We start from the raw sequence: 12,303 nt of genomic DNA, 5'->3' as shown, positions 1-12,303 counted from the left end.
AAGTGAGGTCAAATGTTATGAAGTAAGGTCTGGATCAGTTAACAACTGTGGAATATGACTATCTATTGTTGTCTGAACTATAAGTGTGCATTAAAGGAGTAGCTGTTCAGATAGGTAAACATTTATTTTGTTGAAAAATCTATTTTCTCTTCAATATTTACTTGTTCCCACATGAGGCTATGGAGACCTTCAGTTAATAGACTTCCATTTATCAGTCAATATTGACACCCAATTTCTGGATTCAGTCATTTCCATATGTTGGTCTTCACTGTTGACTCACATTTCATAATTTTCTGCATTGCAAAGCTTGTGGAGTGTCATGGATACCTTGTTTTTATTAATGCTCTAACTTGTTCTAATGATATTTGCTGTAGATAGTCTTGTGTATAGAGAGTTTGAGTTTAAGCGCAATTATGGTCCAGGGACCAGAATATAATTTTAAAGCGGTAAAGCCTTGACTACAGAGTCTGTGACCTGGGTGAGTGTTGCAACAGAAAAAGCAGGAAAGGGTCATATGTGTCCTGGAGGGGAACCAAGTGATACATTGGAAGGAGGAGATTGGAAATGATGGGAAAGGTATCGAGAGATACATTGAAAAAGGTGTTAGAAAAACATAAAAGGAGGGGTTTTAAACTCAGGGTTGCTCTTCACCTTTAGTGTCATCAAGGAGGTACGTGCCTGACCTCCAGGTCAAGATTGTTTTTTCTTTGTCTACTAAGTTTGAGTAAAGCTGCTAGTGTCATAGTTATGGTATCATGTTTTTTCTGCTTCTTAAATTTGCGACCGTTTATCTTGTTATTAGCTGTGTAAGTAAGGCATATGGTTTTAAGGACCAAGAAATACTGTTGTGGTTTCTTAAAAAGTGTATCTCGAGTCTCTATTAAGTTCAGGGAGGGAGAGACACAAACGGGTGACTGAGAGTCAGCTATCTGGTAGTGCAAAGGGCACTGCCTGAAGTATCCTGTTGTTGCTTTATAAGGCATTGGGATGACCTGTCGTCGTGTTAATTCTCACAAAGTGAAGTTTCTCGTAGAGAGGGAACTTGCACATCACAGAAAGGAATTTACGCAGAGGCCACCTAGTACGCCATGTGCTTTACATAAAGCAGGTAAATATTTAGGAGTGAGAACCGTCGCAGTAGCACGTGTCACAGTAACCTGATCTGCTGGAAGGCCATCCAGGCATCAAGAATGTCAAAACCTAATTTGTCCAAAGAAAAGGAGACCTTCAGGCATCCCATTGGGAAGAACTCCTTATTCGTGTTAAGATTCTCTTCCAGGAGTGTCTGAAATGGATTCTCATCAGGGAACATTTTGTATTTTGTCACATAAGGGAAGAGAAGATGAGAATGATTCTGGGGAAATAAAACCTGGTTTCTTGCTCAGAATTATTCCACTGATGTCAGAGCAGTTTGACAAATATTGGACCACAGTTCATGTTGTAACTTTATGCTTTGATATGAGTTCCTTAAGAATCTTATTGAAATATCATCTAATGCAATATGTTCCTCCAACTATGGGCAATAAGTGGAACTTTCGTCCCCAAATATTTTCAGTAGCTATGTTGACACTTCAGTTCAAGGCACCTATGTTTGTGGATCAAGTCTTCTTGGATTTTGAGCTTGGGGCCCAAATCGTGAAATGACTATTTGGGGGGAAAAATTTTTTTGCTTTAAGAGGTCCACTCCCTGTCCTTAGAAATCTAGACCTTCCACAGAGGGTCGACTTCCACATGTACGTGGAAGACACCTAACTTTATCTCTCTGCCTCCACCTTCAATGCCAGGACCACTAATGTCCTGACAGACTGTCTGTCAGACATCAAGTCCTGGATGAGAGCCAACTTTCTACAGTTGAACGTCAGCAAGACCGAGGCTCTCCTGATTGGCTCGTGCCAGCACCTCCACATCTCAGGTACTGGCAGCATCAGCATCCACGGTTGCACACTCCACTTCACCAAGCCAGTCAGGAACCTAGGCGTCTTGTTTGACTCAACTGTCCTTTTTCCCCCACATCTGTGTCATGGTCTGCTCTGCCTTCCCCCATCAACATTGCCGCATTCCGCCACTGCATCACCCCTCAGGCCGCCGAAACCCTCATACATGCCTTCATTACAACCAGGCTCAACAATGCCAACGCCCTGCTTGTCAGCCTTCACAACTCTTCCCTCCACAAGCTGCACATCATCCAGAATTCTGCAGCTCGTGTCCTCTCGCACACCAGGCTCCATGCCTCCCAACGCACCCACCCTCGTCTGGCTCCCCATCTCTCAGGATTGAGTTACAAATTCTCGTCCTCACCTTCAAAGCCCTCCATGGCCTTGCCCTCTCCGACCTGTTAACTGCTTATGATCCTGTCCGCTCCCTCCACTCAGAAGGCTCTGGCCTGCTCCTTGTCCCCTGCCCAGCCCACCCACTATCAGGCGTTTAGCCTCTCTGCCCCCACCCTCTGAAACTCCATTGCACATTCCCTGCGTCTTGCTCCCTCCCTTGCCTCCTTCAAGGCACCCCTCAAGACCCTATTACCCTATGTGCTAGCCAAAAACAATTATGACATTCACCTTATAGTGCAAGATGCAGAGTTAGGATACATAAAGGGAACAATACATTCTTTCCCAAAACACAGGAAATGAAAAGGGAACTAAGTGGACTTACAAACCATGTTGATGCACACTTTGCATTTATAAAGAATGATAATATTTTAGCTAATATATAAACTAATTTGAAACTCCGCAAGAATGTAAAAGACATTTTTTTAAATTGTTGAAAAAAATGGAAATGTTGAATGCCCACTTTTTTATACAACAAAGGAAAAAGTAAGTTCTTTCCTCATTCCAACCAAACAGTTGGAGCTTTGAGCTCCCTCCACCCCCCTGTAGTTAACATTGTTTTTGTATAAGGAAAACAAAGCTCAATGTGAGCACAAAATTTGAAGTAAACATGGAGAGAGCTAGGATGATGCCTTTCAAAATGTTTCTTAATTGATAAAGTGAAGTAGAATATACTATTTTGGACATGTAAAGCTTCTTTGGTTAATGTTAGTGCCTCTTCACATATTCCACTGTATATTTACAACACAGCTGAAACAGGTTTTGTCAGTAAACCAATAACATCACTTGAGCCAATTGCTGTAGGGTGAATCCCAATTAAATTAAATCATGCTGCAAATTTGTAATCATTGCACACAGCATTCTGTCCTGAGATGATACCCTGCGTGGGGGTTGCTATATAAGTGCAAGTTGTTATGTGGAAAGAGCTTATTTTTATAATACTTTTCATGTTGAATGCCTCCAAGCTCTTCACAAGTAAACACTGTCAAGTGTAGTAACTAGTTTTGCAGGCGCATGCATTTGCAAGGTTGTACACAGTTATGAGGTAAATGCTCATTTTATTATGAATGTTTGCTTGAATCAGGAGAAATTTATTTCTCTTTCTAATTGTGCCATGCAATTGTACAACGTCCACCTGAAAAACAGTGCAGATAATAATACTTGCATTTGATACAGCACCATTCACACCGTGAAATAATCTCAAAGCTCTTCACAGGATTTACTATAGTTTGTACTATATATAGGTGATGTGGTAGCCAGGTTGTAAACACCAATGTCTCTCAAAGAGCCATGAAGTGTGTAACTCATTTTATTTGGGGATAGTTGACCAAAACACTGGGAGAAACTCCCTTCTCTTTTCGAATCATGCCACGGGATCTTTAAAGACCACTTGAACAGACAGATGTGAGTTTGGTTTAACATCTAATCCAAAGGACGGTAAATCTAACAACGCCACACTGCACACACCACACAGCACTGCTTTGCAGTGTTAGCTTGGACTTGTGAGTTAAAACTCCCTCTTATTCTAAGGTATAGTGACTGTATTTTTCAGGATCATTTATCATTCTATATGATTTATTTAGTATTTTAGCCTGAATGAACCCATGCAGATTTATTTCCTCGTATTAGGTTTTGTACCATATTATATCGGGCGCTTTTTTCAGACTCTTCAAGAGTCTGCAGGGGAATAATTACAATTGTTTGAATTCAGAGTCAAAAACGATAGAATGAAGAGCACTAGATGACGAGGAGATATTTTCAACAGGCACCAAGTTCTTTGATTTCTCAGCAATCAGAGTGTCCATAATTTGGCAAATTCTAAAATAGTCTTAATTTTGAAACACCTATTCTGTACATTCTTTTAACAACTACTGAAAAATTGCTTCGAAGTTGTTACTGTATTCAACCCAGTTTTCCTTGGGAAAACTATGTTGCCTACAAGCTAAAATGGATTTCTTTTTATGGCAGCAGAGGGTGACATGTGGGGCTTAAATACTCTTGCTCGATGGAACAGTCAACTAAAGAGCAGAAAAAGGTTCTTCACAGCTGTGCTCGTGTCCACTGTTGGAAGAAATGGTGATTAGATAAAATCTTGCAGATCAACAGAACAGCTTGACAACAGATGGGTGAGCTGCCCTCGACAGAAAATAATCCGCTCAGAACAGTTAGTGTATTTTGATTGTGATTTCCACCCCTATTTTAGGGCCTTAAGATGCCTGCTCTTCTTGTCTTGTCAGCACCTAATTTGTTAAACTAATGAATTATGACATATGTCAAGCTAGCTGAGAAATAAAGTAATAATATTTTATTTGAAGTATGCAGGCACCAAAGTCAAAATAAGGTTAAATTATCAGTAATAATCCTTGCATTTGATATAGCCTTATCACGTCTTTGAGATGTCTCAAAGCGTTTCACGGAATATATTGAAAAGTGAATTGATATTTTGTGGGAGATGCAGAAGCCAATTGCGCACACCAGTGTCCCACAAACAGTCATGGATTGAATGACTAAATTATTATTTATTTATTGGAAGGGATTATTACCCCTGGAAAAGCAATCCGCCAATCAACTAACAATCGGGTTCCATACCAGAGGGGTATGGAGTAAGGAACTTGCCCAACGTTTTGCCCTGCCAGAAATCAAACCGAGGTCCTCTCGCTTGCGAGTCAAGTGCTCTAACAGCTAAGCTACAGAACTCCACACTAAGCTACAGGACTCCAGTATGGACCGACAACAGTCATCTTGGGAGGGGTACCTACCTTTTAACAACATGAAGCATTCAAATCATTGCTGTTTCATAATAATATAATAAACCTTGCATTTAATATAGCATTTTATCACGTAGCAGAGATCTCTCAAAGCGCTTCTCAGAACATATTGTAAAGTGGATTGACTGTATTTTGTGGGCGAAACGCAGTAGCCAATTGCGCACAGCAGTGTCCACAAACAATCATGGATTGGGTGACCAGATTTTTTTTTGAGGGATTATTACCCCCAGAAAGCGATCCACCTATTGCCACAAACTTACTACTAGGTAAACATGTGTGTGGTGTGTGCTCATGGAGTAGGGAAACTTGCCTGTTTCGCTCCACCCAGGAAAGATGGGGCGAAATGCAAGTTTCATCTTGAAGCTTTATCCTTTCATATTATGTGAGATTTTATTTGACCATGTTTACGTTCACGGTTTGCGCTTTCAATGACTGGCAATTTTTTGGGATGCCAAAGTGTGCGGAATGGTACACATGACTGGTGAACACATTAAAAGCACAGCTGAGATTGTAAAGTGCGTGAATTGGGAAAGCTAATTTGCAAAACCACAATTCAGTGCTCCAATGCTCTGCAGCAACATGCTTTCCAATGATGTCCTATTTTATCCTCAACAGCAAAAGGAATGATTCCTGCAACACAGGATAAGGCTGTGGAGACCTGGGAAACCCCATCAGAATTGTTCAAAATGTATCTATTTTAGAAAATGCTGTTGTTTATTTTATGTCTTGTTGACTGGTTATTTTGTAAGCAGTTTTTTGGGAGGGCAAGAAACAAACCATTTTTTTGTAATTATTTATTTCCCAAATGAACTTATCCCTAGATTTCTTCATTGAATCAGAGAAATTAAAACTTTGAAGGCAATTCAGCCTTCGAGTTCTCCAACTTATTACTACAGAATTAGAAATCTTAATTTCAGATATTTTTTTCTAGTTGCATCCTAAGCATATAGTGCTTTTTTAAAAAAAAATCCTTGTTTTCCCACCTCAAACTACGAACTTTAGAGCTGCTTAAATACAATAAGATAAATTAATAAGTAAAGATTCTTCCAAATAAAGCTGTTCTCACCTGTCAGTCGTAACTTTCTGTTGAGGTTCAAGCCTCAACAGCAAAAGGAATGATTCCTGCATCACAGGATATATTTATTTATATTTATAAATATTTATATTCTCCAATATTTTACAGCAATTTGCAAAATTGCTTTTTTATACTATGCTACAGTTCTTGCCATATTTCAACTATTAATCTATCTTGTATAGTTACCTCTCAATGAAGTACTGAGTATACAACAGATCTACAATCTATTATCATACATTTGAAGTACAGATGTTCTACTGTAAATCAGTATGCTGAGAAACATTGATAGTGGTTAGAACACTTGCCTCGAAAAGCGAGAGACCTGGTTCGATTCCCTGGCAGGGCAAAATGTTGGGCAAATTTCCTTTCTCCATACGCCTCCGGTTACCTAGCAGTAAGTAGGAACTCAGCTGTTAATCAATTGGCGAATCGCTTTTCTGGGGGTAATAATTCTGCTAAAAAAATTGGTCACTTCAGTCCACAACTCTTTGTAGGACACTGCTGTACACAATTGGCTGCTGTGTTTCACCCACAAAATACAGTCGATTCACTTTACAGTATATTCTGTGAAGTGCTTTGAGACGTCTTGGAAGACGTGATAAGGCGCTGTATCAAATGCAAGGATTATTATGCTCAGTATTTGAAGTGACTATATTGGTGTGTGTTTTGTGTAGTACCGGGTATTGTTTTGTGCTGCACACCATTGCAGATCTGTGATTTTAGAGTTCTGTAAGGTCCCTGAAAATAACCCTAACCCATACTCTTCCATTCCCCCATTTATTTTCTTTATACTGAATGCACTGATTTAATCTGGGATACAGCTTTACGATGCTCTCCAACCTTAAGCACCCCTCGAAAGACTTTTCTTAATGTGAGACAACGATGTACATAGTTAAATATGACACTGCCCTCTGAAGCTGGACCTAATGTTCACGCATATATACTTTCCAGCAGAGATCAATGAAAATTGATTTGAACCTGAAATCTCAGATGACTTCATTTTCCTTCCATTCCCTATTCCTGTGACCAAGAGCCAATGTTGGTGAAAGTTGTCTGATTTTTTTCTGGTGTTCTGATATGCCAGTTGAAATCAGGTAACTTAAAACAGAAGGGTCGGAATCTTCCACTGGTGTTCCTGATCTATTTGGTCCCATTCACTTTCTCTACAATCAGGGATTTCTGGGTATCATTTAAACCTAGTTTTCAAGTGATGTACATGTATGTATGAGACCGTCTTTAAACAGAGTGCTTAGGAACACAAGTATCCATTTTAATTATTTGAAAAAGTGTTTTCTCTAATTGGTCTCTTAGTAGAGGTGGTAATCTTTCTATGAACAGTTGATAAAAAGACTGCAACAAACCCTTCTCAGTTTCAGTACCTGTGTGAACTGAAGCTGGAGAGATGAAAAATTGGATTAGGAAGCGTGAACAGCAATTGGGGATGGTAACAAAGCTTTTGAAGTTGACATGTACATATCAAAGCCATGCTTGATGAAGCTTTGAAACACGGTAATTTTGCTTTAAGCCCCAAATCTGTATGTACAACCATTGATGGGTTTTTGGCAAACATTCCTGCTTATCTTCAATTCTCAGTACTGTGCTGTATTGAAGTTTGAATCTCTACTTCTTAGAAGCTTCAATAATTACAGCATGAGCAGCTGCCATAAAAAAAACAGGCTTTTCAATCGACCCATGTTATTGTAACTAGGAAAGTAATTTGTTGTTTCTGTTGTGTGTGTGCGCGTGCACCATGCCATTCTGTAACCTAAATGTATTGTATTTGCTCATACATACATATCAACTTTTTCATTTTGGTTCTATTTGGCCTGCAATTGGGATCTAATGGTGTTAGAAATTTCAGCAAAGAACTTTGTTGAATTTTATTTCATACATAGTTCGAAATAAATGGTGCAGCAATGCTGAATAGGATGTGTGCTCTGTTTTCTGCTGCTGCGGAGCCCTGTAACTTAGTGGTTAGAGCACTCGCATCGCAAGCAAGAGAACCTATGTTCAATTCCAGGGTGGGACGAAACGATGGGCAAGTTTCCTTATTATACACGCCTGTTTACCTAGCATTAAGTTGGAACCTGGTTGTTAGTCGATTGCAGGATTGCTTTACCAGGGGTAATTTATTATTTTTTTTTCTTGAGGGATTATTATCAGGTGTGTGGAGTAAGGAAACTTGCACAAGGTTTTGAGCTGCTGGGAATTGAACCCAGATCTCTCAGTTGCGACACTAGTGTTCTAACCACTGAGCTGCAGGTCTCCATAGTGCCTTTCACATGTCTCAAAGCGCTTCACTGAATATAAGGAGGTCGTGCTTTCAGCCACTACGCCCCAAAATTCTGGAACGCTCTCCCTCAATCCCTCTGCCTTGCCTCCTCTCTTCTCTCCCCTCTTTCAAGCCCTGCCTGAAAATTTTCCTCTTCAACCATGCTTACAGCCACCTCCCACCAGGCTTGGAGTTAGGCTCCGCCATTGTTAAGCGCTTTGAAATGCTGTTCTGTGTGGAGGACACTATATAAGTGCAGGTTGTTGTTGTTCAATTGACTATTATTGTGGGCGAAATGCGGCAGCCAATTACACACAGCAGTGTCCCACAAACAGTCGTAGATTGAGTGACCAAATTATTATTTCTTTTTGATGGGATCATTACCTCCAGAAAAGCGATCCGCCAATTGACTAACAACTGGGTTCCTATTTACTGCTAGGTAATCAGTGGCGTGTGGAGTAAGGAAACTTGTCCAACGTTTCACCCTACACAGGAATCGAACCCAGGTCCTCTCACTTGCTCTAACAACTAAGCTACTGGAATCCACAGGGATATGAAGAAAAGATGGGGAAATGAGATTGGAAAGAAAACAATCTGAAATGAGACTTGGTATGGATAGGCAAAATGTTCCTTGGGGAGGAGGTAAGCAGTGTCTCCTTGGAACTGAACTGGCTCCAAGGTGACATGCCTGACAAATCCTTGCATTTGATATAGCACCTTATCACGTCTGAGTCGTCTCAAAGCGTTTGACAGAATATACTGTAAGGTGAATTGACTGTATATTTTTGTGGGTGAAACACGGCAGCCATTTGCGCACAACTTCATTATTCATACATAAGTATTTGAATGATGGAAAGATGGGTTGTAATTTTATACCATTTAAAATGTATTGAACATATTTTTTATTGAACATATGCTGCATTAACTTCAGTCTTGTTTCTTCAGCTTTAAAATAAATCTACAAACAAATTATTTTATTGATTAATCTAAATATTGTCTTGCATTTTCCCCTTTTGTTAGCTTTGACAGAAGGTCATGTTGGATCTCTGCAGGAGAACAAGCTCAAAAATGTTATTCATATACGAAGGCGCAAAGAATCTGGGGATCCATACTGGGCTTATTCAGGTAAGAGCGATTTTGACAGGATGACAAGCAAAGGACTTCTCTGGTGACTGAGATTATGAAAAATGTCTCCCAGTTGCAAAATGTTGTTTTTCCACAGCTTTTGAGTCCTTGCCTTGGAGACTCATTTGCCTTTAGTATGAACGTTTCTTACAGTGAAACATGACTTGTATTTTGTCCCTGAAGACCAAATGTGGAATGCGATATTATTCATTTCTTGTTGCCTAAACCATATAGGGTGTATAACAGAAGTAGTGTTGTTGCTGCTGGTACACCTTTTGCTCATACTTCATCACATTGCATTCAATGCCATTGGAAAGAGAAAACAGTTTATCATTAATGTGATATGAATGGCTTGTCTCATGTTGTGCTTACTAGAAACAATCTACGAGTCAACTTTGCTTTATTTTCACAAGTGCATGTTTAAAGTGTTTGGACAAACTTAGAATACATGAACATGGTGGATTGTTTTGTAGAACTCAATTATAAATGAATAAAGGAAAGCTTTGGTCTTTTAAAATGCTTTGTGAGAAGCATAGAGTAGACAACATTTGTTTCATAATTTAAAAGCAATAATTTAAAAGAAGTGGAAGCCATGGGGTATATTTTGCGATTAAAAGTAGTTTGTTTCCTCCCTCCTGCCCCTGCCCCCACCCCCCCATCAATATAGGGAGGAATAAAAGTCAACATAAATACAGAATGGCCCCATTGTAAAGTGGTAGTTGACAGCCTGCCTTGTAATGCTACAAGTCAATGATGTTGGGTGCGACAATGCCTGTGCAGCTACAGTGTCTTGACAATGAGATTGAAGTGTGCTTCAAATCATGTTATTGCACTTCCAATCCCATGGTTGTGCTTCAAATTAGGTCATCACAACATTTGATTTGAAGCAGAGTGATACAATTTGATGTGTAATGACGAAATTCCGATTTTCAAGTAATAAGTTGTTGGGGTCCACAACCCAATCTCATCATACACAAATCCACATTACAGTGAGGAGTGTTATAATTGGGTTATCCTGTCACAGCATTTCATCTTTGCAGCTACTGTTCTAAATCTTCGTTTTATAACTTTTTTATATATGTTGCAGAGGAGGCCTCTGTGTGATCCAGATGGACTTGTTTAATTAAATGGAAACTGTTCTATGAGCGGATTAAGAACTGTTTGACCATGGTGGGGTGGAGGGGAGTTGGATATAGAAACAACTCAGATTTTTCTGGGGTCAGTCACCTCCAGTTTTGCAGAGGTGCTAGGCTCCAAAGTTTTTCTGGAATGCATGTTGATCTTGCTTGTAATATACATCCTCAAAGCAGTTGAGGGACCAAATATGTGTTACATTTAAATTGGTGAGGTGAAAATGGTGTTATCACAAGTCACTTGCTCACTTGATTCCATATGTGAAGGTTGAGGATTCAAGCCCTATACCGAGATATTGAGACTCATGGCATAGAATGATGCTCCAATATAGCACTGGGAAATCTGCATTGTCAGGGTTACCTTTCTTCAGGTGATACCTTTTGAGATGTCATCTGCCTGTTCAGAAAGAAGTGAAAGATTCCATGGCACTATTTGAAAATAGAAGGGAATTTCTCCAAGTATCCTAATCAACAGTCCCCCAGATAAAATTGGTCATTCACTTCATCGCTGTTAATGGGAACTTGCTGAGCACAAATTGGCTGTCATATTTACCTAAAAATGGCAGACTTGACAGAAAGCTGTGGAGCTCTTTGCAACTTTTGACATAATAGGCATATCAAAAGCAAAGCTTAAAAGATTGCTTCCTTTACTACTTGCATCTGTGTTTGAACCTTCTTCACAAATGTGCTGGCTGGAACCAGCAGTATTCAATTTTGTGAATAATTTGTCCTTGAATGCCAATTTGTAATTATCAATACCATTTTTAGAATATTTTGTGAAGCATGTTTAACTACATGAAAGATGCTATATCAATGCAACGTTATTTTCAGCAAACCTGAAAACAACTTTTTGTAGTTCAATCCCTTTAAAAATGTATATTATTGAAAATTGTATTGTGATAACCTGAACAACAGCTTCACCGTTATGTATGATAGCCAGTGAAAGAACATTCAGCCTTGGACTTCATTTCTGAAAATTCTAAGCATTGTATGTAGCTTCAGAGTTAAATCTGTCAGAAAATGTATTAGTCCAGAATTGCAATTGCTATATTTCTGTTCAACTATTTGAAAATGTCGAAGCTGGGTTCCTCTTATGCCTGTTAGTACAGCTACGAACAACTTTCCTCACGTACTATAAGGTGCTTTACTGTGAATAAGAAATAGTTTTACTGGGACTGGTTAAAAATAAAACTAAGTTTTAGTGTTATTAATAAACTTTAAAAAATTGGTACAAGTAATGTAATCTTTGTACTTTTAATTTTATTTGAAATGTTTTATTTATTATCAGGCAGTCCACCTACACTGTAACTGAACATCCTTGATTTGTTGATGAAAAGCCAAAAATAAAATAAATGTTACGTTTGCATTAGCAACGTAGATTATGGAAGCTTTTCATCATCTGAATGTGCCAATCTAATACTTTTTCTCTCCTCGTTGTATTGGAGTACTACAAAATCTGCTGGAGCTGATTACCTTATTAATCAAATGTTTAAAATTGAATGAGTCTCAATAATTGCTTAAAACTATAGTACAACCAAGATTCATGCAATATTAAGCAATTGGCTGTAATGAACTGTGAAGGTGGGAGTGAGGTTCTCGGAGA

At 39.1% G+C, this 12,303-nt stretch overlaps 1 protein-coding gene across 1 annotated transcript in view; it reads left to right on the top strand.

Annotated features, from left to right (window-relative positions):
* The window catches only part of LOC103179801 (protein tyrosine phosphatase receptor type G), a 300,620-nt gene that overhangs the window by 14,575 nt on the left and 273,742 nt on the right, over nt 1-12,303 (top strand). Inside the window, exon 2 of the mRNA XM_042339618.1 lies at nt 9,463-9,567. Coding sequence (XP_042195552.1) covers nt 9,463-9,567 — 105 coding nt within the window. The remainder of the gene's footprint in view (nt 1-9,462; nt 9,568-12,303) is intronic.

The sequence above is a fragment of the Callorhinchus milii genome, unplaced genomic scaffold (genome assembly GCF_018977255.1).
Source record: "Callorhinchus milii isolate IMCB2004 unplaced genomic scaffold, IMCB_Cmil_1.0 Scaffold12, whole genome shotgun sequence".
In the NCBI taxonomy this organism is placed as follows: domain Eukaryota; kingdom Metazoa; phylum Chordata; class Chondrichthyes; order Chimaeriformes; family Callorhinchidae; genus Callorhinchus; species Callorhinchus milii.
Note: the sequence above shows the minus strand (reverse complement) of the source record. Positions and strands in the feature narration are given on the sequence as shown.